This window comes from Lynx canadensis, chromosome D2 (assembly GCF_007474595.2).
Source record: "Lynx canadensis isolate LIC74 chromosome D2, mLynCan4.pri.v2, whole genome shotgun sequence".
Lineage (NCBI taxonomy): Eukaryota > Metazoa > Chordata > Mammalia > Carnivora > Felidae > Lynx > Lynx canadensis.
In genome coordinates, this window is record NC_044313.2 from 41,381,450 (window position 1) to 41,408,649 (window position 27,200).

The window sequence follows — 27,200 nt, forward strand, 5'->3', positions numbered from 1 at the left end:
AGGTCACGATCTCGCGGTCCGTGAGTTTGAGCCCCGCGTCGGGCTCTGGGCTGATGGCTCAGAGCCTGGAGCCTGTTTCCGATTCTGTGTCTCCCTCTCTCTCTGCCCCTCGCCCGTTCATGCTCTGTCTCTCTCTGTCCCAAAAATAAATAAACGTTGAAAAAAAAAAATTAAAAAAAAAAAAATAAAATGGTCTCAACAAAGCAAACACTATTAAGTTTCTAGTGATTCCTCCTTAAGACTATACATGAATGTGTAATACATACAATTGAATATATAATATAATATATATGTAAAGAACATTATATATATATATATATTCATTTACACTAAGAGGAATTATACAGGGTGAATCCACACTTGTGGTGTTTTAAAAGATTTTTGGGGCAAGTGTTGAATGCCAGCACACACAGGTCTATCCACCTCCTTTGCACAGCTGTGTAGCTGGATTTTCACTGTGTGTGAACAACAATTTACTTACCTGTCCACTATTGATGGACATTTTGGTGGCTCTCAGTTTTTCCCCCTAACAACAACAACAACAACAACAACAACAACAACAAAATACTACAATAAGTATCCTTTTTCATATACGTGGGTGAACGTTTGCAAGCATGTTCATGGGGTCAGTTCCCCACAACTGGGTTGGCAAATAATGTGCGCAATTACAGCTTTAATGAATATTACCGAATGCCCCACGGAGAGGGTATGCTAACGTACATTACCACTACCGACACGGGACTGCTCATCCACCATGCCCTCACCCGCACTGGGCTTCATCAAGTGTCACTATTTTATTTTTTGGTCAATGTGTGAAGTAAAACGTTCATTTTCTTTTGGAAGTTAGTTCTGCAGGGTGCCTGGGTGGCTCAGTTGGTTAAATATCTGACTCCTGATCCTGGCTCAGGTCATGATCTCACAGTATGTGAGTGTGAGCCCAGCTGATGGCGTGGAGGCTGCTTGGGATTCTGTCTCTCCCTCTCTCTGCTCTGTCCCTGCTCGCTCGCTTTCTGTCTGGGTCTCAAAATTAATAAACAAATTTAAAAAAACAAAAATTTCAGTTTTGAAATTGCTGTTGATCTAGAGGGCTCCAAAGATCCGTTCTTTCACTCTTACCTCTGCAGAACTGTGATCCAAGTCTTCCTATCCTTCTCTGCTGGTTCCTTTCTGCATCCAAATACCAGAGAGTGTGGGAATTCCTTTTCCTCCTTCTCCAAACACACTCTTCTTTTAAAAACAAAACAAAACAAAACAAAGCATTTTATTGAGGTATGACTGACATAAAAGAGTTGTCTATATTTCGTGGATTTAATTTGATGAGTTTGGAGATAAATATCCTCCAGTGAAACCCTCACTACGATCTATGCCATAAACATATCCGTCACCTGCAAAAATTTCCTTCTGCCCCTTTATTTATTTATATTATTGTGAGGATTATTTTTGTGTGTGTGTAAAAATCACAACCTTCTTGTGATTCTTGTGATCAAGGCATTCCTCTTGCCTTCCCGTTCGCAGCTCCAGGTCACGGTTCCTCATCACGATCTTACATGTTACTCTGCCCCGTTGGGTACAAGTCTAAAGTCTGCCTCTGTTAAAGGGCATGGAGGGCTGCTGAATTAATGAAACTAAGACTCGGCTCTTGGCGGGCCCCCTGGTTCTTCGCAGGGCTCTTTCTTTTGATTGGACCAGGAGATAAAGTGACATCAGTGTAAAAGCCCCTGCTGAGCCACAATCCTATTGTCTTCAGTGGCACCTAATCCAGTTGAGCTCTTACAAGCTCTCTCACAGGTCACCGGCCTTGGGGACGAAGCCATGGCGGGATGGCTCTGCCTGCGACTGGAGACTGCACAGGGCTCAGGGCAAGAGAGCCAGTGGCAGGAAAGGAAAGGCCCCGTTGACTCACTCGCTGGGCAGCCAAGTGCTTAGTAACAAACAGTAAACAGAGGCGGCAGCGCCCGTGGCCGTGGCAGCTCAGCAGAGAGGTGAACGAGATCCCTGCTCATTGTTGGAAAATTGTGTGATGGAGGCCTAGACCCGATCACGATCACAGAGAATTTCACATGCAACCTCTGACTCAGAACACAGGTATTTCTCCGTGTTGTTCACTTTTCTTCTGTAAATCTGGGTCGGGGGAAGGGCAAATCCATTCACTGGCTTGGGTATCAGGAATAAGGAGAACACAACTGGACTAAGTCCTGTGCTAGTGACTCTGTGGTATTATTTGGAGTGTTATTTGTTCCAGGCTACTAGTGGGACCTGATTCAAATGGTGAATTTGCTTTAAAGCAGTAACGAATGGGCTCAGCAGAGGAAACATGGGGTTTAGAGTCAGACCAACCCTTGTTTAAGTCATTGCTTTGCTATTCAGCATCTTTTCGTGAATTCAAATTCAAAGCAAAGGCAACTTCCCTGAGACTCAGTTTCCTCATCTGTAAAATGGGGATAATAAATACCTACATTATAGGGCGATTAAGGATACACGAAATGGCATATATCAAGCACTTAGCACATGCTTGAGGCATAGACGTAGCTCTTAGTAAGTGATAACTCACTATCTTTCAGAAATGAGTAATTTGGTTGTGCTTAAAGAAGGTCAATGCTTTAGAGTAAAGAGTTTCAGGTTTTATCTGGTTGACTTCCACAAAACAATGGGGAATAAAATTATCAATGATTCATCTGGCTTTTGTTTTTTAAGTAACAATTAAATTCAGAGATGAGGTATGCATATTTCTCCTGGCTACATCCTGTCATTTGCTACAGATTAGAGCTGAAATGGACGAAGTAATCAATTCAGCAAGCACTTACCACCTATCTCCTGGCTGCCAAGCCAAGTGCTAAGTACTGGGGACACCTCTCTCTGCTCAGAGGCTCTTCCGGGTGAGCGCAGGAGCCAAAAGAGGTGAGCCTACAAGGTGACATGTGGCAGCAGCAAGTGCTGAAGTGGTGTAGGCTACCGGAAGAGATGATATTTGAGAGCGGTTTGAATGTTCGGTGGGAACTAGCAGGAGTAGGAGGAGAGGGGTTGGGGCAAGCTATGCCAGGCAGAGGAAAGCATGTGCAAAAGCCCAGTGGCATGAATAAGTAAAGCATGTTCTGGGAATATCAGGCAGTTTGGCATAACTGTAGTGAGACGTGAGTGTGGGCATCTGATAAGAAAGAAGTCTGCGTAGGTGAATAGGGTAGAGCAAGGAAAGCCTTCTATGGCTTGCATTTCATTCAGAAAGTTCTGGAAAGCCATTGATAATTTTAATGAGGGGATGTCATGATTGCATTTAAATATTAGAAAGATTACTCTGGTAGTAATATACATGTTGGGTTGGAGGGGATGAAGCCTGAAAAGTTGACAGATAGACTAACCTAAGGAAACAGTTTGGGGATGTATAGACCTGTCAAGCAAGGGCTGCCAGCAGTGTGAAAAGAAAGATAAACAAACATGCATACATGTACATAATATAGGTTTGTTATAAATTTTATTTATATGAAGGATGCTCATGTTGCACAATTTATAAGTAGTAAAATACAGCATAGTCTCTTTTGCAACTTCCGTACAGCCAATAGATTCACACAGAATGCAAACATTGATTTTGCTGAACTCTTACATCCTTAGTCAGTCTATGTTTGCAATTGACCACTGAATATAGTTCCAACATGAATGTTGGCTGATATCTTTGTTTACGTTGACAAGTCAGAAGAAAGTTAAGCAATGAACGTGAATGTTTTAACTTTGCTCATTTCTCCGTGACATGAGGAACTGCTGAACTGGATCATAATTTTTGAATTCTGGAAGAATAGTTCCTCAATTTTTGCACTATTCACAATATAACAGCTGTAGACACAACACACTTTTAGATTTAATCTGAATTATTAACATTTTCTCCATCACTTTCTTAAGTCTAGATAATCAACAAAACAACAAACCAAGCCCTGATTTGTAGCTTCTGTCAGTTTCTGTGGTGTGAATACTGCCTCTATGGTCAATTCCAAGCTCCCAGTGTGATATCACTGAACGCAAAGTTTGAAGAGCTGTGTATTAGCACACCATTATATAGTATTTCCACCATGCAAATGCAATTGATTTAAATGAGCTGAAGAGCATGGACAATAATGAAATGTAGTGAAACAATTAGGAAATATATTGAATATATTATTAATATAATTTATTTAATTGGAAGTTTCTGTAATTTGATTTTTCACAACAGCTATGTTTAACATCCAGCTTGCAAAATCCCTGGACATTCATTGACTCTCACTGGTGAGTAGGAGTCTTCTTCAGCACAGCAAAGGGGCCCAGAGAGTTTTAAAGAGGCAGAATCCACGGGGAGGGGAATATGATGATCAGGAGAAGCAGGGATGAAGAAAGGAGTTAAGAGGAATATGTGTTTCTCTCTATGGACAAACACATCAACCACCAAAACAAGAAATACAGGATTGGATTCAGGGGTGCAAAGCGATGTTAGATTATTTGAAAAGACTGATAAAGAAAGAGGACTGTGGATTTAAATACAGAGTGGAGAAGGTTGAGGGCTATTCGCAGTCTTGAAGAGAAGTCACTGGACTTTTTCAGATGCCTGCAGAATCCTTGCTCACTCCCCTGCTAGGGGATATCTGTGTTTGATGGAATTTATCTTGGCCAAGTTGGTCTGCATTAATCCTTTTATTTTTAAGGTAATGTTTACTTTGCCTTTCTAGAAATTGAAGGTGATTCTGCTCTCTACAAACTGTATTTTAAGCCTTCAGGGATGTCTGGAAAGTGATGCAACCCTTCTTGGGTGCTGCCCCTTGCCCAGGCTGCCTCTCTGTCAGTCGTGCTCATTGGACGTGAGGTTATGGAGGAAGGGCAGGCCATGCTCAGAGGGTCTGGCTGGACCAAGGGAGTGCTTTCGGTGGGACAGGGTAGTGTGGGGTGGGCGTGCAGCCTGTAAGGGAGGACACAGGAAAACAGCCCTTTTCACCATCTCTCCCCCTCTCAATTTGCCTAGTCTCTGATCCTGGTAGTCACCTCTCTCCCACCTATTGTCCCCTTGTACAGGTCCCCTCCACTCACGGCTTCTGTGTTCAGGCCATGTAAGCCCGCCTGACACTGTGCAGCCAGCCTGAGTTTATGGCCTCAGTTCATAAGTCTTCCACCAAACTCCTCCCCTTAAATCTAAGAGAATAGTCACCCAAATACCCTGGAGCATTGCCAAGGACTAGGTAGGGGGTCTCCCTGGTTACCTCACACAGTAATTCTATCTCTAAATTCAAACTGGCTGCAGTCATTGCCCATCTATAACTGGGTCTTCCAAATAAGCAATGGGACCTAGGGCAGTTCTGTCTGGAACTTGTAATGTGCAGATTATCCTGTTAAAATACGGATTCTGACTTAAAGGGCCCAGGGAAGGCCTGAGTCTGCATTTCTAACAAGTTCCTGGGTGATGCCCACGTGGCTGGTCTGAGGGACCACACTTTGAGTAGCAAGGACTGGGGTCGCTGGCATCTGTAGTCCCACTGGTAAAGCCATTTCTGCTCTCAAGCCCGAGTTCTGTGGGTTTGTCCCCACCCTATCCCCTGCCCTCACTTTATATTCAATGTTAATCATATGAACGGCTAGCATTTATTGACAAGCTACCACGTGTCAGATGCAATAATTCATGTTACAGACGAGTATCGAGGAGAAAAAATAAGTTACCCAAGGTAGACAGGGGTTAGCCCGACTCTGACCTCAGAACCTGCCCTCTCAGCCACTATGCTTTGCTATTTCCGTTTTCCTTTCAATATTTATTGGCCCTGAGGTCAATGTTTTTAGCCGTTTTCCTCTCTGAACTCTCTTGCCTAAGACAGTCAGACTAACTCCCCTGCCCCAGACTTGGTCTTCATTTTATTCTTGGTCACTGGTAGCCCTATTTCTAATTGCTCTTCTCCTTTTTCTTGCCTTAGTTCTTACTGAATTACCTCCTTTTCCCTATAATTCCTTGAGTTAAAATGGTTATAATAGCCCAACATCGTCGGAAACAGAGTAGGTGGTGAAGGAAAGCAGGAAGGAGATCCACAGAATGGTGGAAAAGGACCAGTTCGTGGTGGGCTGGTGCCAGTCAAGTGGTATATTTTGAGACTAAGTGGTCAGAACTTACTTCTCCGTAGGTTAAAGAGGTGTGGAAAAGTATCTGGCTAGGTAGGAAATGTGTTGGACCTTTAAAGAAAGTGTCACCTAAGTATTTCATTCATTTCATGTATTGGTATCTTTTCTGTATGTTGCTGGTGCACAGAGTGCAGACAGCTCCCAACTCACTCAGGGAAGAAGGAGCTCCAGGTGGGAGTGTCCCCACACAACCCTGGGGAGGACAGGAGATGAGAGGGGTGTGGTGCATCTGGAACTTGGAGAGAGGCTATGGAGGCAAGGGGAAGTCGCTGGAGATCAGTGTGGAAGGGTGGACTGGAGGTCGCATAAGCTTTGTTTAGGAGTCAGGAAATGGAAATGATTCTATGGAAAACACAAAGCCACTGAAGGCTTTAATGTGGAAGAGTCATATGGTCAAATGTGTTTTAGGAAGAGGTCTCTCTGTAGGATGGAGACTGGATTGGGGCAATGGTAAGACTTTTGCTATGAAGGTGCTTTATAGATGGGGTTAACGTCTATAATCAGTTGACATTAAATTAAGGAATATATGTAATGTGGGTGAGCCCAAGCCAGTCAGTTGAAAAACCTTAAAAGCAAAACCGAGGTTCCCTCAAAGGAGAATATAGTCTTGTGCCTCAAGACTATAGCATCAGGGCACCTGAGTGGCTCAGTTGGTTGAGCATCTGACTCTTGATTTTGGCTCAGGTCATGATCTCATGGTTTGTGGGATTGAGCCCTGCATCGGGGCTCCACGCTAACAGCACAGAGCCTGTTTGGGATTCTCTCTCTCCCTCTCTCTCTCTGCCCCTCCTCTACTTACTCTCTCTCTCTCTCAAAATAAATAATAAATAAACTTAAAAACAAAAAGACAACAACATCAACGCCTACACAAGTTTCTAGCCCACTAGTCTGTCCTGTGGATTTCAGACTTGCCAGCCCCGCATTCATGTGAGCCAATTTAAACAAAAAATTATAAATATAATTTATATTTAAATAAATATATTTAAATTTAAATAAATATATTTAACTTCATATATATCCATAAACCTGGTTCTCTGGAGAACTGCTGACAACAGTTATATTATAAATTAGGTGAACATTAGTCAAATATCATGTGAAATAGGGGCGCTGGGTGGCTTAGCCGGTTAAGCATTCGACTTTGGCTCAGGTCATGATCTTGTGGTTCGTGAGTTTAAGCCCCATGTCAGGCTCTGTGCTGACGGCTCAGAGCCTGGAGGCTGCTTCAGATTCTGTTGTCTCCCTCTCTCTGCCCCTCCCCTGCTCTCTCTCTCTCTCTCTCTCTCTCAAAAATAAACATTAAAAAAAATCATGTGAAGTAGCTCTTTTTATATATAAATCACCAGATGAATGGATCTTAATACTTTAAAGCTGAATTTGAAGGCTCAAGACAGCAGCTGTTAAAATTCACAACTTTATTTTATTTTATTATTATTATTTTTCTACAGCCCCAAAGCAGCTGTCCTGAAATACCAGACCATTCTTATCAACCTAACAAGACTGATTCTCACCTAAAATTCACAACTTTGAATAAACTGAATAATGATTTAAACATACGTAGCTTCAATTAGTCTTGTTAGCTTACAAGCCCACCATCCCCTCCTTTAGAAACTTAAATGGCACTTACTAGCCATGCAAATTTGGGGACCTTAAGTCAGTTAAATTCTCAGTTTCCTCATCTGGATATGGGGATCATTTTGCCTTGCCTTGAAGGATTTTTGTGGGAATCACAAAAATGTATGCAAACTCTATAAGCTGCAAAGGGCTATTCTCCTTGGAAGGCATTGCCTTCAAGTAAAATTGGTGAGGACTCAATCAATCATCTCTGAGTATGAATTACATTAAAACTGGCCCTGCAGCCTTAGAAATGGAGGATACAGCTCTTCCTAAAGGACAAGCAGGACCAAAGAACACAGGTGGAACACGAAGTGCATTAATAACAGTGAATTATATTTTTGACATTTTACTTAAATTCTTCCGATTATGTCAAGAAGAAAGTCTGTCTGGAACCCTAGGCTTTCACATTTCTCAAACGAATGGCTCCTTTCACAATGAAAGACCAGGCTTTGGGACCATTGGAAGGCAATATTATCTGGCAAGAATTCAAGGATTTAAAAGAAATAGATAATTACCTTCTATTGTTGTCCAATACTAATTTTCCATTTCCTATAAAATATGCCGTGTCCCTGAATGCATTCACTCAAATAAAAAACTGGTCTTATCAGCACGGGTTATATAGGAATGTAGCAAATATGAGGTAAGTCGAATGTAAGCAAATATGGGCAATGAGGAAAACCCTCCTTTAAAACACTCTAAATGTTTTTCTGTACTGGAACATCCATTCTCTTATCTACAAATGCAAGGTTCCATCTGGGAACACTGAAGAAAGGTAGGACATCTGCTAGTTGCCACGTTCTCATTAGCTTGTTCTGCTTCTCACAACCATCTTGTAAGGCAGGACGTATCATCTCCATTTTACAGCGGGGAGAAGAGATTTTGAGAGTGATCTTGCTCAAGGTCACACTACGTTGGTGCTACAGCCAGTATTTATATAGGGCAGTAGGGCAGGATCTGTGTGAAGAACTCAGAACTGAGATCAGCTTCCAAGGATCTCCCAGTAGGAGAGTGCTGGAAGTTAAGAGCCCTGACACCTTTAGCCCAGATGAGGCTTTCAATGGAGCCCAGATGAGGCAGAAGCTGACTTTCCCTCCTGGGGGAATGATGCCATTTGCCTTCTGGAAAGTTTTGCTCAGATTTTGGTCTGAGTGCAAGCAGATGGTTTTTAATGAATGTCCAAAGGGAGAAGGAATGAAGGGAAACATAAGGACCAAAAGGAGGAAGGCAAAAGGATCATTCTGAGAGCTTTGATTCCTTGGGAGCCCCACATCCTTCCCTGGTTCCTCCCTAGGGTGTCTATTTTGGGGACCTTGAGATATTTTAGGCATTTTGCTAAGGTTTAAAATGGGTTGTTTATAGCACCTCAATCCTGGCAGACAGATGGAAACAATTAACACCATATCTTAAGAATCTCATACTTGGAAACTTCTCAGCAGCTTTGATGCTTAAAATCCCTTTCTGGGTGGTTAGAGCAGAGATGGAAAGAAATGGAAATAAGATGTGTTCATCACATTTTACATACTGAGCCCTTGAATATAATTTCCTAACAGTTACATGATGTAGATGCTATGATTAACATTATATCCCAGATGACAAAACTGAGGCTCAGAGAGGTTAAGTATATATATGCTCTGTGCCCAAGCTCACATAGCCAGGAAGTTAGGGAGCTGGAGTTTCAACCTCCCAGAGCTCACGTCTTTTTTTAGCCAACAGTAGACAGTTGAATGAAAAAGAGCTGGTGGTAGGTTGAACAATGCTTCCCCCCACCACAAAAAAGATATATACATCCTGATCTGTGGAATCCATGAATACTACCTTAAATGGCAAAAACAACTGCAGATGTGATGAGGTTAAAGGGTCTTGAAATGGGGAGATTATCCTGGATCATCTAGGCAGGCCCTACTAGATGCAATCACAAATATCCTTGTAAGAGGCAGACAGAGGGAGATTTAAAATAGAAGAGAAGGTGATGAGACCATGGAGGCAGACATTAGAATGATGTGGCCACAAGTCAAGAAATGCTGGCTGCCACTAGAAACAGGAAGAGACAAGGAGCAGACCCTCCCTTGGAACTTCTGGAGGGAATGCGGCCCTGCCCACAGCCCGATTTCAGCTCAGTGAAACTGATTTCTCTGAGATGATAAATTTCTGTTGCTTTCATCCATCAGGCTGGTGGTAATTTGTCCCAGCAGCCATAGGAAACCAGCACAGGGCCGGAGCTAGCATCCTGGGGGACGACGTTCCAGGGACAGCGAGAGGGAGTCACGGGAAACCGGGATCTGAAGCAACGGGTAGTGTTTCAGGGAGGGAGTGGTCACCCACTGGCTGTCCCCACGAGACCAGAGGCAGTGTGCCTTGTCCCTTCCACTTCCCTCGCAGGCACCTTCTCAACCTTCAAGTCTCAGCTCATATGGTGCCTTCCTTGACCACTCCGGCTCAAGTGCACAGCCTTGTCTACCTCTTCTTCACAGTCTATCTCTCTGTGGACTTATTTTGTTCCTCTGTTTACCTGTTTGGTATCGGTGCCCCTCTGCCCATCCCCACTAGAATGTAAGACTTGCCAGGGTAGGATGTTATATTTTCATGTTTCTATTTACAGCTTAAAATATACTAACTCCTTGGTAGGATTTGTTAAATAAAGGGATGGCTGAGGCAAGGATGTCGAGGGCATGGGCAGAGCTTCTAGGCCGAGCCAGACCAGAGAAGGGCTATGAAGCCGGAGGCCAGTAGAGGAGAGTCCCTAGAGACAGAATGCACCATAGCATGGGAACTTACGGAAGGGAGCCTGAGGAAACTCCTGAACAGCAATGAGGCCTCAGATGGAGGAGACTTTTGGGTTACGAGATGACTGCAGAAGCGTTCGGAGAATCGAGTCAACATACAGGACTTGGCCCACAGAGGTGTGAGCCTGGGAAGTGAATGAGAGACAACAGAGTTGTCCCCCCAGAAGCATGGCCATGGGCTGGACGCTTTCCCAGAGCATCCTCAGTGGCAGGAAGGCAGGGTTTATCTGTGTGGTGGGATCTCTCTGTCCCTTAGATGGTTAATGGTCCCCTTCCAGTTCACGGTGCAGTGGTACACCAGACTGTGTAGACAAACACTTGGATGCAAGCCCGGAGGCATCACGGCATGCCAGGGCAGGGCTGATGGCGGCTGTCTCATAAACCGGGACTGGTGCACATAAAGCCCTTGGAACAGTGCCTGGTGCACAGTAAGCGCTAGGGAGTGTCTCCTTGTATTGGTGTTGTCAGCTGGCCCTGAAATGGAATTTGCAATATTGCAATGTTAACATATATTTGGGTTGCTTCTTAAGGACTAGTGGACTGAAATGGAGTCCCTGAAGTATATCCCCAAACAGGTTACTGCCTACCAGAGTGGAGGGGTGTGGTCAGGGCTGCTGTGGAAATTCGGGGCCACCAATGGTTCCCAAGTGTTGGCACTCCCTGGAGGCACAACTCACTCCTGTGGACAGAATGTCACGTTTATCTGTGGCCCTGGGGTCAGAGAGAGTTTGTACAGAAAAGCAGAATGTAGACATCTCTTTCTGCAGTGGGAGCATGCACATGTCTTGGAACAGTGGGATGGGTTTGTTGTTGTTGTTTTTTGTTTTTTGTTTTTTGTTAATGGAGAGGCTGATGACTAGTTTGCTGGCATTACCTCCTGTGTTTGGGGGTTTGTTGCCTTTGACGTGGAAGCTGTAATCCTGATACACCAGCAACGAGAATGGCAACTTCAAGCCTCAAAGAACTCTTGGTTCCAACCACAGAGAGGGGTGTTTGACTAGCCAACCCGAGCAGTTATGTGCTTTTCTAGATGTTGGCTGTTTCCTTATCCACCCTAGATGGAAAGAATGGTTGGGCCTCTTAATCTGGTTGGCATTTGTTGGCAGGATTTCAGATAGAGTCTAACATAACTGATGAAAATTGCTGGATTTGTATTTCAAGAAAGGAGGTGGAAATGGAGTGCTATTTTTTGGATTTGCCTAAAAACATTTTTAGCAGGGCAATGCTTGAAATTGTTTTAAACTTATTATAAAAGAACGGACCGAGAGAACCGTTACAACAAATGTTTAGCTTACCGAGTCATTGTAAGATGAACACCTTATTTGAGCCATCACTGAGGCTAAGAAATAGGACTTTGCCCCCCATTCCAGAAACCCTTCCATATCCTCCATCTCAATCACAGGCCCTCACTCCCCCAAAGGTAATCATTATCCAGACTTTTACAGTCATCCTCTTGTTTCTGTAGCTTTGTCCCTCACATGTACATTCCTAGATACTATATTTACTTTTACTCATTTATTAATTTGATCTGTGTTTAAAAATTTTTTTTAAATGTTTATTTATTTTTGAGAGAGAGAGAGAGAGAGAGAGAATGAGTGGGGGAGGGGCAGAAAGAAGGGGGAGACACAGGATCTGAAGTAGGCTCCAGGCTCTGCACTGTCAGCACAGAGCCTGACGTGGGGCTGGAACTCATGGACTGCAAGATCACAACCTGAGCTGAAGTCAGATGCTTAACTGACTGAGCCACCCACGCACCTCATGATCTGTCTTTTAATTATAAGTTCCTTTCCATTCCTTGCTTTTCTCTTAAAAATTATTCACATTTTTTTTTTTAAATTTTTTTTTCCAACGTTTATTTATTTTTGGGACAGAGAGAGACAGAGCATGAATGGGGGAGGGGCAGAGAGAGAGGGAGACACAGAATCGGAAACAGGCTCCAGGCTCTGAGCCATCAGCCCAGAGCCCGACGCGGGGCTCGAACTCACGGACTGCGAGATCGTGACCTGGCTGAAGTCGGACGCTTAACCGACTGCGCCACCCAGGCGCCCCAAAAATTATTCACATTTATGGGGGCACCTGGGTGGCTCAGTCGGTTAAGCGTCCAACTTAGGCTCAGGTTATGATCTCATGGTTTGTGGGTTCCAGCCCCACGTCGGGCTCTGTGCTGACAGCTCGGAGCCTGGAGTCTGCTTCTGATTCTGAGTCTCCCTCTCCCTCTGCCCCTCCCCTGCTCACACTCTGTCTCTGTGTCTCTCAAAAATAAATAAATGTAAAAAAAATTAAAAAAAAATTATTCACATTTATGGTGTAATTCACATACCATAAGTCACCTTTTAATGTTCACAATTCAGAAGTTTTTGGTATGTTCACAAGATTGTATAACTATCACAACTAATTCCAGAGTATTGTCATTAAGCTGTTAAGAAATCTATACCCACTTCAGTCACTCTCCACCTGCCCTTCCCCCAAACCCTTGCCAAACCACTGATCTTTCCGTTTCTATTCATTCGCCTCTTCTGGATATTTCCTACGAATGCAATCATATGAAATGTGACCTTTAGTGTCTGACTTCCTTTACTTGGCAGATTGTTTTCAAGATTCATCGGTCTTGTATGGCATAGATTGTGGTGATGGTTTCATGAATATGTACTTATCTCTAAACTCATCAGGTTGCATACATTAAATATATACAGATTTTCGTATGTCAGTTACACCTTAATAAAGGGGTATAAGAAAAAAGATTCATCCATCTTGCAGCATGTAGCAGGACTTTGTTCCTTTTTATGGCCAGATAGCATTCCATTGTATGTGGATACAATTTTGTATATTTATTCACTAGTTAAGGAACGTTTGGGTTGTTTCCACTTTTTGGATACTATCAAGGATGCAGCTATGAATGTTTGTGCGTAAGTTTTGGTGTCACATATGCTTTCATTTGTCTTGGGTATATACCAAGGAGTGGAATTGCGGAGTCACATGGTAACTCTATGATTAACTCTTTGAGGAACTGCTGAACCGTTTTCCAAAGTGGCTACCTTATTTTACATCCCTATCAGCAATATGTGAGGGTTCCAATTTCTCCACATTTTTGTCAACACTTTTTGGTTATAACCATCCTTATAGATCTGAAATGGTATCACATTGTGGTTTTGATTTGCATTTACCTAATGACTAATTATGTTGAGCACTTTTCATGTGCTTATCAGTTATTTGTACATCTTTGGAGAAATGTATGTTCATAGTCTTTGCCTATTTAAAAAAAGATTTGGTGGCCATACATTCCAGTTGGCCTTTGACACTCTCAGTTTTGCCTATTGTAGTCATTTTTTTATTCTACTTTGAATTTATTTATTATTGAAGCACAGTTGACGTCTCTACCCATTTTAAAATTAGGTTGTCTTTTTACAGTGAATTGTGAGGTTCTTTATTTATACTTTTTTTTTTAGTGTTTATTTATTTTTGAGACAGAGAGAGACCGAGCTTGAGTGGGGGAGGGGCGGAAAGACACACACACACACACACACACACACACACACACACACATACACACACACACAGAATCCCAAGCAGGCTCCAGGCTCTGAGCTGTCAGCACAGAACCTGACACGGGGCTCAAACTCTTGAACCGTGAGATCATGATCTGAGCCAAAGTCGGACGCTTAACCAACTCAGCCACCCAGGCTTCCCAAGAGTTCTTTATTTATAGATGACCCCAATTTGTAATGGCTTGAGTTACAAGTTTTTGACTTTACGATGGTGCAAAAGCCACACACATTCAGTGGAAACTGTACTTCAGACATTGAATTTTGATCCTTTTCTGGGCTAGCAGGATGCACTACAATCCTCTCTCGTGATGCTGGGCAGTGGCCTGGAGCCTCAGCTCCCAGTCAGCCAGGTGGTCACAAGGGTAAACAACCGAGACGCTTAAACCATTCTATTTTTCACTTTCAGTACAGTGTTCAATAAATTACATCAGATATTCAACACTCTATTATAAAACGGGCTTCGTGTTAGGTGATTTTGCCCAACTGTAGGCTAATCTGAGTGTTCTGAACACATGTAAGGTAGGCGAGGCTAAGCTATGATGTCAGTGTCAAATCTAAGAACTCTTTGCTTCATCCTAGATCCTGAATATTTGCCTCGATGTGTTATTTCCTAAAAACTTACAGTTTATGTTCTATATTAGGTCTATGATTCATTTTCAGTTAATTTTTAGTTTTTTAAAATGTTTATTCATTTCTGAGAGAGAGAGAGAGAGAGCATGAGTAGAGGAGGGGTGGAGAGAGAAATGGGCAGAGGATCCAAAGCAGGCTCCAGGCTCTGTGCTGACAGCAGCGAGCCTGATGTGGAGCTTGAATTCACGAACTGTGAGATCTTTTTTTTTTTTTAATGTTTTTATTTATTTTTGAGACAGAGAGAGACAGAGCATGAGCAGGGGAGGGGCAGAGAGAGAGGGAGACACAGAATCCGAAGCAGGCTCCAGGCTCTGAGCTGTCAGCACAGAGCCTGACACGGGGCTCGAACTCACGGACCGTGAGATCATGACCTGAGCTGAAGTCGGTCGCCCAACCGACTGAGCCACCCAGGCGCCCCAGATCTTAACCTGGGCCAAGGTCGGACTCTCAACCGACTGAGACACCCAGGTGCCCTGAGTTAATTTTTATATAAGATAAGAGGGTTTTTTTTCTTTCTCCCGTGATGAATCCAGCACTATTTGTTGAAAGTTGAATTACTATATTGAAATGATGGTCTTGACTAGCCACACCACACCAGCCTAAAATACTTTTAATGCAATTTTTTTCTAGTCATATAGTGATGGGAAAACAAACCACACCACATTTGGTATTTCGTGAGAAATCTTGAGATTCAGAGATTTCGTATTTGAGAGTCCTAATCTTGTCCCTTTGTTTGTTCTCTAATAAGTAGCCTTTTATGCTGGCTGCAGAGAGCTGGGAACATGTGGCAGCATGGGGATGCCTGATCCATATGTCTCAAGCCAAGTTTAGATAAAGAAGTAGGAGGAAGAGAAAAAAGAAAGACAAGAGAGGCCCTGCACTTTAGCTTTGAATCTATTACTTTTTACCTGGGTGACCTTGGACTGCCTTCCTGTCTGCCAATGGGAACGACGGGCTTTCTTTGCAGACTCCTTGTTGTAACATCTCACACATCAAGCTTCCGGCCTAGGTCTGGCTCCAGCACACCTCTGGTCCCCAGGGGAGAGGAGGACGTGCAAGGCTTTTTTCTTCTGGGAGTCCAACTCTCTTCCTGAGGCCGGAGGAGGTTGGACTACAGGCGTACGTAGAGCTGAGCAGGCGGTGAGTGGAGAGCTTGGCTTGGCCATGTTGGACAGAGGGATGAGGGTGCCATAACGTGCTCTCCGCCCTGCCCCCCACACTGCCCTCCCGCCCTCCCTGAGGCCGCAGAAAAGATCAATGACGTAAATGGATTAGGAAAAGCCTGCCTGGCCTCTTCCTGCTGTCACCCCACCTGGGGCTGGAGATTAGTGGGTGGCAGCTGTGTCAGGAGGACAGACATTTAAATGTCAGCTTTGGTCGAAAGGAGCCCTTCTAAGAAGAGAGGAAAAGAGAAGACCAGCCTCCCTCACCCCTCCTCCGGCGGGTCAGTCCCGCGCTTCCCTGAGCCTGCACTTTTTCAAAACACAGGACTCGCCTTCCTTCCAGTGATTTTCACTCCTCAAGCAGGTGTCGTGATCATTACAGACAGGGCTGGTGCTGGCGCCACATCCGACTCGGCGTGTGGCAGGGGAAAAGCCATGAATCATGTAGTGGAGATTAAAAAAAAAAATGCCGTTAACCTACTTTCCCAGACAGAGAGGAGAGCAGGCAGAGGATGCTACCTGGGCCAAGGGAGCTCTTTTCAACAGCGCAGCCCAGCTCAGAGGGCGGTGCCATTCTCATGGTTCATTTGTTCATTCATTCATTCATTCATTCGCCTAAGCTTTCATTTCGGAGTTTATTTCCTCATTCACTGATTCAGCCAGGCAGCCTTGCAGGTCCCTCCAGAAAACATTTCTGTAGCTTCCTCTGTGTGCCTAGCCCTGTGCCCAGCCCCGGGGATGCAGGTGATGAAAACATGGTGTTGCCAGGCCGCAGAGGGGGCCGGGCTGTGCCTGGGCTGGAGCGGTGAGTACGGGCCCAGAGAGCTGGTGGACGTTGTGGGGACTCTGCCACACGCATGTCTCTGCAGGCATGAGCCCGGCCTCTGTGACCCTGGCCAGCGCCCTGCAGGTCAGGGGCGAAGCTCTGTCGGAGGAGGAAATCTGGTCCCTCTTGTACCTAGCTGCGGAGCGGCTCCTGGAAGACATTCGTGAAGGTAAGAGGGTGTTTGGGCCACATGAATTGCAGGGAGTTGAACGCAAAGCTTCCCAAGCCATCTCTGACTGCTGCTTCTCAGATCTGTTATCAGTCCAAAGCATTAGATCAAGTAGTCAAATGACACCTGCCTATGGAGTTGCCCTGGGAAGGCAGGCCTGTCTCTTGGACCCATGGCATGCAGCAGAATTGAAAAAAGGCCTTGCTTCTAGGGAGCTTCTAGTGGCTGCAGCTATATGGGCCTCTCCCAACACCTGGACAGTCTGAGCATAAGGGACAGGAGGCAGGGGGCTGCCCTGCTGACACTCCCATATTGTCTCCTGCCAGATGGTGTATCACCTGTGCCCCATCAGGGGCTAGAACCCACACGCTAGGTGGTCTAAAGAGCGGGAGGGAGGTTAATATAAAGAATTATTAAATTTCAACAGAAGAGTAATTGTAAGATATGGTTCCCCAGGACTGAGGGAAGTACCAGTGAGGGACAAACTAGGAAGGGAAGCCCCTTCCCCAGATCGGGGTTCAGATTTGCTGGAATTGCTGTGCTTGGAGCCCACGATGAAGGCGAAGTTCGCTGCTTTGCGGGGCCAGAAGGGTCTGGCATTCACTGGACAAGCTAGGCACAGGAATAGCTACCAGGGGCGAGGGTGACCCTCTGGATGGAGGAGGGCAGCGGGGAGACATAACTTCCGGAGCTAGTGCTGCCAGGAGGCCTGGAGCCCGCGGCGTCTGTGCAGAAGCAGTGATCACTTGGGGCCGGGAGGTGCGTGCTGGACCACGGGTCCTTTGTCAGGGCAGAGCGTCACCAAGTGTCCTCCCGCCCGCGCTCTGAGACCCGAAACAGCGGGAGGGCCCCGCCTCCCGCCATGTCTCTCTAGCGCCCTCTACTGAGAAAGCTGCATGTCGCACTCGCTGTAAAGGAGAGCTTGCTTCAGGGAGCAGGTATTGAAAGGTGAATTTGGAGCTGCGAAGCCTTACGTTAATAACTGGAACAAAGGCTGAGCACGCACACTCACATGTCAGCTCCGAAGTCACCCGCGAGACCGCAGCCGAGACTCCCCACACATGAGTGAGACCACATGAGCAATCAGGCGGGTCCCAGTGTGGGAAGATAAAGGAGGCTGCTGTGCACCTCTACCTTCATTCAGTTTCACCCTCCCCGTGAGTCTTCACTCCCTCCTCCCTGCCCCGGGTGTCGGTTCCGGGATGGGGGAAGGGAGACTGATGAACCCCTACAGTATGCCCAGAAGATCAGCTGCCTTGGTCCCAGGCTTGGCTCCAAAGAACTCAGACTTGGGCTTATTTCCAAGTGGACCTCTGACCTTGAGACGCTTGGGGCACTGAGGAATTTGATGCAGGTGGCTGGTTTCCTGGCCAACACTGTGGTCGCCCTTGGTAACACGTGGTCTTGTGCACGCATGTATCAGGGTTGTATCCACTTCATGTTTCCCTGGGCATTGCTCAGTCCATCCCAGGGGCACTTGCTGGTTGCAGTCCTACAACTGGCCCTCCGGACGTGGTCATGTCTCTATACTCCCATCATGGCCTTGTTTTCAGATTCCTCGGACTATGTGGTCTGTCCCTGGTCAGCCCTGCTGTCTGCAGCCGGAAGTCTTTCTTTCCAGAACCACATTTCTCACATAGAGGCTGCTCCTTTCAAGGCCCCTGAACTGCTACAGGAACAGAGTGACGATGAACAGCCCGACGCATCTCAGGTAAGTTGTGGGGCATCTCTGTGGCACCTTTGGGCCTGTCCCGGGGAAAGGCCTGGTCCTAGGACTTTGGATCTGTCCTCGGGGTGGCATCCCCAGCTCCCAGTTTAGCACCGAGGAACACTGAGGCAGAATGGATTTAAAGAATATTATTCCCAGGCTTTTTTTTTTTTTTGCCAGCCTTTTAGTTATTCGATGAAGACAGGTCACCTTCTCTGAGCTTCAATTTCTACACCTGTAAAACGGGGTTAATTTGACTTAGTCTATCAGATTATTATAAATATTCAAAAAGAAGTGTTGGAAAAGTTGTGGGTACACGGTCTGAGCCATGGGTACCTGTGGCAGCATGTAGCAAAACCCTAAAACGTCCCCAACCAGGAGTTGATCCTAAGGTAGGAGTAAAGACTGATTTAACTGCAGTAATGTTTATTGTTGTATTGTTGACATTAGTGATAAACTGGAAACAATGTCCAGTAAATAAGATAGCATTAAAATGAGGCTGTGGGGGCTTATTTAATGGCTTGAAAAGAACCTAAATATATGCATGTATAATGTGACCCTAGTTTAGTAAACACACACACACACACACACACACACAGGGGACAGAGAGTTCTAAAAATATATACACCAAGGTGCCTGCAGTGATTATTTCTGGGTGGCAACATCAGTGGTAATTTTAGTTTTTTCACGGACTTGTTTTGCTTCTGGATAGCAAAAGGTCTAGTAAACATTATATTCAATTTTTAAAAGAAGAAATTCTTTTTTTAAATGTTTATTTACTTTTGAGAGAGAGAGAGAGAGAGAGAAAGAGAGTAAGGAGGGCAGGGGCTAGGGGGGCGGGGGGACAGAGGATCCGAAGTGGGGTCTGCACTGTCAGCAGCGAGCCCCATGTGGGGATCAAACTCATGAACCACGAGAGCATAACCTGAGCTGAAGTCGGATGCTTAACCGACTGAGCCACCCAGGCACCCCCATAAGAAGAAAATCTAAGGAGAAAGTGGTGTAAGGCAGGCACACAGCACTCAAGGCATAGTGGGCTCTTAATCAGCGAGTTCTGCTTCTTCTTGCCATCCTTTCAGGAGAAAAGTACAGCCTGGAAATTCCGCCTCTCTTGGAAGGAGAAGGCGTCCTGGAACGGAGGCTGCTTTTCCTTCGGGCTCAGATAACAGGGGCTTGGTGGCTTCCAGGGTTGGTTTATCTGGGCCCACGTGTCTCCAAGTCAGATCACAATAGCGAAAGCATCAAGTTCCCCATTGCAGTGGCCCTGACTCTGTCACCCACAGGCAGACACCCAGCACCCCGAGCCCCTCTACTCTTTCCTGCACTGACAGAATCTCAGGGATAAATCCCTGGACCCCTGTGTTAGATACAGATGTGGGTGCCTCTCAGTCCCTCTGTTTGGGTCTCTCTGGTGGTGCCTCCTACAGTCTGGAGTCAGCTGACATGCCACAGCTGGAGCCAGGGGATATGACTTTCTTTTCTTTTCTTTTCTTTTCTTTTTTTTATAATTTTTAAAACATTTTATTTATTTTTGAGAGACAGAGCACAAGTGGGGGAGGGGCAGAGAAAAAATGAGACACAGAATCAGAAGCAGGCTCCAGGCTCTGAGCTGTCAGCACAGAGCCTGATGTGGGGCTCCAACTCACAAACTGTGAGATCATGACCTGAGCCCAAGTTGGACGCTTAACCGACTGAGCCACCCAGGCACCCCAGGGGGATCTGACTTTCTGAGCAGCCACTAGAGGGGTGCATGCTGATGCACCCCAGAAATGCAGGGGACTTAGCTTCCTGGGGGGGGGATGAATTGTGGCAAACTGGTGCTTAGTAGGCCAGGTCACCTGGCCATTACCCCTCTTAACACATCCCTGCCATTCAGTTCTGTTAATTGCTCTTCTCTTCCGTCCACTGCAGACTCCTCTCTGCATCCAACTTGGCTCAGGTCCTGTGGGAGGTGAGGTGAGCAGTCAGGAAAGTGGTCTCAGCAGAGGCTGTGCTCACAATCCTCCCCCAGCTCTGGGCTCCGTCCTGAGCTTTGGAGGATGTATGCCGACTCCTCTCCTCAGACCAATATCCAGCTCTCCCAGCACACAGAGACATTTTTCCCACTGCTTGGCGAGTTCCAGTGCAGGTGGAAGGTGTGGGCTGGTCTCTAACTATGAGTCACTCAAGCCACTATCACCCCATCCTGTGCTCATGGCAGACATCAACAATCGATCATGCTCTTCTTTCCCGTGGCACCAGGAGTCGCATTCAAAACCGTCACCACCCTTCTTCAGGCAGCATGTACTAAGGGGCTGGATTTGGGATTTGGGAGGAAGCCTGTTGTCACTTTGGCCTTAGGCACCACCAAGGGTACTTAGAGCATTTGGAATCCAGGTCACTTCCCCAGTGTGGATGGTGCCTCTGGCAGTGCTCAGGGCACGGCTCCAGCATCTGCTCTCAAGACCATTTCTCCAGAGGTGAGGATGAAATCTGTGAACTTGTCTGCAGGTGTCTAGTCACGTTCCTCAGAGGGCTGGTTGATCAGGTTGGGGATATAAGGTCAGAGAGACAATTGGCACGTGTGATACTGGACACATGCTCTTGACCTAGGGATGCCAGAAGCCAAAACCAAAGTCACTTGTACTTAACTGAGTGGATGGCTCAAATAAGCGTGTATTTTCCACATACTATGTTTTATGAATTCAGCGTGTCCCTTCTGAAGTTCCCAAAAGTCATTTCCCGTGATCCTAAGGGGAATGTGCCTTGTCAATTACAGTAGAAGCCCCACAACAATAACAGATTGACATTGATTGAAAACTTAGTATAATCCAGAAGCAACGTAGCCAAGGCTCTGGTGCCTGGCTTTAGGTCTTCTTTGGGAAAGTTCCCAATGTTGCCTTTGCATCGCTTCTTCTGTATAATGGAGACAATTAAAATACCAACCTCACAGGATGGTGGTGAGGACCGAATGAGTTAATGTAAGTAAAAGGCTTGGAGCAGAGCTTGGCATGTAAGTGCTCTGCGTCTGATAATGATAAAAAATTATCATGACCATTTGCAGGTTCTTTTTACTCAATCCTCATGAGTATTCAGGTAGAATACTCACTTTTTTTATTATTATTTTCTTTTTATTATTAAAATTTTTTTTAATGTTTATTTTAAAAGCAAGAGAGACAGAGTGTGAGCGGGAGATGGGCAGAGAAAGAAGGAGACCCAGAATCTGAAGCAGACTCCAGGCTCTGAGCTGTCAGCACAGAACCTGATGGGGGGCTCAAACCCATGAACCGGGAGAGCATGACCTGAGCCAAAGTCAGACACTTAACTGACTGAGCCAACCAGGTGCCCCAGAATCCTCATTTTGAAGATGAAGGAAGTGAGGGTGCAGAAGTCAGATAATGTTCTTCCATTTCATCTTGTTTTCTGACAGGTGATGCTTTTAAAGCAGGCTGTCCCATAGTGTTTCACGTGCAGATGGTTTCAGCTATGCGCCATCAGAAAGCCTAAAGTGCAGCGGCTGGCACCACAGATAGAGTTATTATTTGTTTCACAAGGAGTCTTGGGATTGGTCGGCAGCTCAGTAAATGTCATCGAGGACCCAGGCTGTGTATTTACATTCTACCCTTTTTAGCTGCTGGTCTTTTTTCTGGTGCCTGTTGCCTCATGGTCCCAAGATGGCAGCTATGATCCATATATGTTGTCAGCATTCGAGGCAAAATTGAGGAAAAAGTGGGACCATGGACTGTGTTCTTATTGTCCGTAAAGCAAAAGCTTTCTCAAAAGCCCCTTAACAGACTCCCCTTGCGTCTCTTGCCAAAGTGGGGTGTCACGGTCACTGTGGTTTTAAGCTGCTAGAGTGGGAGACGGGAAGTTCACGGGAGTTGCAGATGGTGGGGGGGCTAGCCGGCCAACACTGTCTGCCGCACGTGGAAATGGAATTGTGATTTGTTTGCAGGACTATGGAATACCAGAGGTGACCGAAATCTAATCTTGTGCTTTTTCTCTTGAGCAGGTGCACGTCTATTCTTTAGGAATGACCCTCTACTGGTCAGCAGGCTTTCATGTCCCACAAAATCAGGTCTGTAAACAAGGTACTCAAAGTCTTGCCAGGTCATGTCTTTGGATTTAATGAGCAGTTTTCTTCAGGACAGGGACCACTTCTCTTGAGCTCTGTGTCACCACTCCGTCCTCCTGGGTTCTAGGAAGGCATTGCCAACGGGTTACAGAAGTGTTCCCGCTGAGTAGAAACCACCGCAGAATGCTACTTAACATGGCCATCCAGGCAGCCATGATTTAGGGTTGGCAAGCAAAATAAGACTTATCTGCTCAGAGGAAGTGGCAAACTAGAGGATTTTGTAGATGGCGAAGATGCAGATTTATAAAACAGGCTTTAAAGCAGCCGTTCCTGACGTGAGATGCTTTCCTGAAAAAGGGTTCTGTGCTCAATTGATTTGGGAAAATGCTCCCTCTATTACCTTCCTCTTCAAGATTTTGCAGAGTAATTTATTAAAGACTCCAAGAAAGCTTAAAGCATAGAAAAATTTTAAACTTTTATCACAGCACTGTATAAAACTTTTGACTACAGAGTATGTGTGTTTGTGTGTGTGTGCAAATTTTCATCTCACACTATAAGAATTTCTTAGACCAGGGTAACAAGAGCCAGAGAATTCTCCTCTTCCTTCCTTCCTTCCTTCCTTCCTTCCTTCCTTCCCTCCTTCCCTCTTCTTTCCTCCCTCCCTTCCTCCCTCCCTTCCTCCCTTCCTTCCTCCCTCCCTCCCTCCCTTCCTTCCTTCTATCTCACCTTTGTCTCTCTAATTCAACATCCCAGTGTTTCCTGGTGCTTTGTATTCTCATCCCTCCTCGTGTGATATCCTTCTTACCTTGCCACTCTACTCATGGGGTTAGATTCCACTTCTCAGCAGGGCATACCTGGAGCCCCAAATTGGGCTCTTACCTGTAGCTCTGGTTCCCCTCTGGAGCTCTTCCATAATCAGGGCCAGTTTCACGGGCGTGTGGCCTGTGTAATCGAATAGTGCCCTGCGCTTACAAGGGCCCATGCTTGATGTAATGCTCTGATGTCACCGTCTTGAAATTCTTAAAAGTTTTGAACAAGGGGCCCTGTGTTGTTATTTTCCCCTGGGCTCTGTCCTGCCCACAGTGCCCTTCTTTTCAGACATGGCATCCTTACTATATACTGCTCCTTCTATCTGCGGTTCCTCCCTCCACTTTTCTCCTGGTTAACACCAGTGTGCTTTTTGAGATTTAGTTCAAGTTCTTTCCCCCAGCTCCTCGTTCCCTCCCCAGGTTGGGTTAGACCTTTTCCTCTGTGTTATCACCATGTCTGTGCGTCCTAAGACTTGAGTCCTTATCTCTCTCTCTCTTTTTAATGTTTATTTATTTTTTAGAGAGACAGAGAGAGATAGAGTGCAAGCAAGAGAGGGGCAGAGAGAGAGGGAGACACAGAATCTGAAGCAGTCTTCAGGCTCTGAGTTGTCAGCACAGAGCCCGAAGCGGGGCTCAAACCTACAAACTGTGAGATCATGACCTGAACTGAACTTGGATGCTTAATTGACTGACCACCCAGGCGTCCCGGTCCTTGTCTCTTTCGGTGACCATATTTCTCATCAGACTGTGAAGTCCTTGAAGACAGGGACTGTCTCCCACTTTGTAGTTCAGGCATTGGGATTTGCTGTATGAGTCTAGGACGCAGCATCCCTCTTACACATGGAGATGGGAATTCACAACTGATGCTCCATGGCAGGAAATGGTAGGGCAGCCCTTACCTCGAAAATGACTCACGGTATGGGTGAGCGGGACAAAAAGCCTGATTTTGAGTCTGAATTTGAGGACTTTCCCAATATAAATGGTGGCCACTTGAATGCACGAGGGAAATGCTTAAGCAAATATTTTTTCTTTTCCTTCATGGCTGCATGTGACATAAAGTTCAACCAGTGATTATTGACCTTGTGCTGACCATTGGAAATGCCCAAGGATGAAAAGGCACAGCCCTTATGTTTCTGGAGCTCACATTCTAGGGGAAAGGCCCAGTGAGATCCACCTAAATAATTCGAGAAGTAATTTGGCAGAAAGTAATTGAGGAAGTAATTTGAGAAGTAATTGCATTTGAGAAGTAATCGAGAAATAATTTGACAGGTTACCCAGGTGGGTGTGATTTGAAGGCGATCCCTGGTTTGATGTGTGTACTTGGCATGGGTGGATGCCCACTTTGTCAAGCACCTATTTTTCATAAGTATTCCAAGCACAGGTTTGTGCTCTCTGGGTACCAAAGAACATTCCAGACTAGAAAGCAGCAAACTTCGCACAGCTGGCGTAGAGATCGTTGCTCTGCATTTTGTGGCCTCGGTCATATATCTTGTGTCCGTCCCCAAACGCTCCAGAAGGAGCAGGTGTCTGTCTAGTGGTAATGAGATCATCTGTTTCCATTAGTCCCCACCGCACACCCGACAAGGTATTGGACTCAGCTGTCCAGGCTTCTCATGCAGCCCCTCTTCTCTCCAGCCTCTGCAGCTCCGTGAGCCCTTGAGCTCCATTCTGCTGACCATGTGTGAAGACCAGCCTCGCAGGCGGCTCCCCTTGCAGTCAGTTCTGGAAGCTTGTCGGGTTCATTGGGAAGAAGTGGCCGTATACCCAACCTCTGCCGGTCTCCACGTTAGACGGCTGGCTGGCTTGGTTCTGGGCACCATCTCGGAGGTCAGTGTAGATCTGCGCTTCTCAACCCAGGAGCCACTAGCTAGGGGGAGCTATTGACATTTACATTAGCTAAATTATAGTTAATTGAAATGCAAGTAAAATCTTCAGCTCCTCGGTCATACCTACCACGTTTCAAGTGCTCAGTAGCCACACGCAGCTGCTGATGACCATACTGGACACGGAAGATCTAGAACAATCCCAGCCTTGCAGTTCTGTTGGGCAGCGCTGGTAAAGACGATTGAGCAAGCCCAGATTTCTAATGTGGCTGAGATTCTTGGAATCTTTCAAAGAAGCTCTTTACACAAAAACAATTACATTACATGTTTGTAATCCGTGAGTCAGGTCACCTGTCAAAATTCAACTAGGCTTCATGCAAGGAACTTTCCCTGACTGTGCCTACAGTCCCTGGCCCCTCCCTCCCTCTGCTATCTTGTGTCTGCAGAGGGTCCCCCTGCTGCACTTGTCACATTTGCTGCCCCGTGTGCTCCCCACCGCCTAGGAAGAGGCTGGCACATAGTAGGCATTTGGCTTACATGGGGTTCCCTCCAAACAAAGCCAGAAATGGTGATGCTTACGCATGTTATTTATTGGGTAAGTGCCCATAGGAGAGCGGGAGTGGTGGAGGGAAGACAGGAAGGGAGATAAGCCCACCCAGAAGGTGGTCTCAGGTGGAGACAGCCTCCACCTGACCGCACAGGGGTGGAGTGGGGATTCTGGGGCAGAAATTACTTCAGCATTGGCCCCCTTGAGGCCGGGGCAGTGCTGGGACTGGGGAGAGGCAAGCGAGGTGCCTGTGATAGAAATGCAAGGAGGTCTGCACTTCAGAGGAACCAGAGAGAGGCAGGGCTGGAGACTGGCTGGGCGCCTGTGCACCAGTCCAGGGGGCTGGTTGGAGAACTGAGACCAAGACTAACACAGGGGCAGTGTGGATGGAGAGGAGGGGACTGCTGGGGTGGATGCTGTCCACAGTCAATCAGAAAATGCCTGCTCTGTCTTGTCCTCCTTCTTGGATCCCTTCTTTCTTGGCATCTGAACATGTTGCCCCTATTCATTGAGCCGGAGGAGCTACAATGAAGCATAAAGCACACAGTAAGGTCGGTGGGTGGGGGTGGGAGCAGACAGACAAGCAAGCAAACATGATATAATGTGTCATAGAAGGAGATGTGAGTGATGTGATGAGGGAAAGTGACAAAAAGACACTTCCCTCTGCCTTGAGGGCAGAAGTGGAGAGCTTTGAAAGTACAAAGAACATAGTTCTGGGTCTTGAAGGCACAGAGGAACTTAGCAGGGAGACCCTAGCCAGTCGGGGGAGCACATGAGCAAAGGCATGGCTGTGCTTGAGTGCGCTAATATGGGGGGAGGGGAGTGAATTACCTCTAGGGCGCATGTGGGTGGTGGGGTCCGGAGCACATTCTGGTTGCCACTGTTAGGCTCTCACTGTGTGGACAGATACTTCTGAACTGACTTAATCTGACAGCCAGTCTGTATGTGTCTATATAAATGTCCCCTCTTGACTTTGGGGTGTGGATGTGTGATGCACTTGACCTTCAGGTGGAGAGGAGACTCATGGAAGAAAGCTCCTTGGCGCAGCAGGACAGAAGCTGCCTGCTCAGGCATAGGCTGCATCAGGCGGGCTGCGAGAACACAACAGTATGGGCCCTGGAGCGTCTGCACCCCTGCAGAGGTGGGTATGGTGCCCCAAGACTCCCACTCTACTGTTTCCCGCCCCGAGTGGGCCGGATGTCCGTGCTGTGGCGGCAGAGAAAACCCGGGCAAGCTCCCCTCTTCCAGAGAGCCCCCACAGGGAAGGGGCTGGGTCCTGAGGAAAGCTTCACCTGGAGCTATAATTTTGTGTGATATAAATCACACATAAATTTTTTTTTTATTGAGTTTTAACTGTCCCAGCTGATAAGAACACATTTCAACACACAACATAATGGAAGACTTTCTTTTCG

At 46.2% G+C, this 27,200-nt stretch overlaps 1 protein-coding gene across 2 annotated transcripts in view; it reads left to right on the plus strand.

The window, feature by feature from the left end:
• The first annotated feature begins 1,960 nt into the window (after positions 1–1,960).
• Positions 1,961–27,200, plus strand: part of FRMPD2 (FERM and PDZ domain containing 2) — a 101,270-nt gene continuing 76,030 nt past the window's right edge. For both annotated transcript variants that reach the window (XM_030335233.1, XM_030335238.1), the window contains exons 1-6: positions 1,961–2,085; positions 16,722–16,847; positions 18,401–18,558; positions 22,547–22,612; positions 25,054–25,245; positions 26,797–26,929. In XM_030335233.1, coding sequence (XP_030191093.1) covers positions 2,061–2,085; positions 16,722–16,847; positions 18,401–18,558; positions 22,547–22,612; positions 25,054–25,245; positions 26,797–26,929 — 700 coding nt within the window. In that variant the 5' untranslated portion in view covers positions 1,961–2,060. The remainder of the gene's footprint in view (positions 2,086–16,721; positions 16,848–18,400; positions 18,559–22,546; positions 22,613–25,053; positions 25,246–26,796; positions 26,930–27,200) is intronic.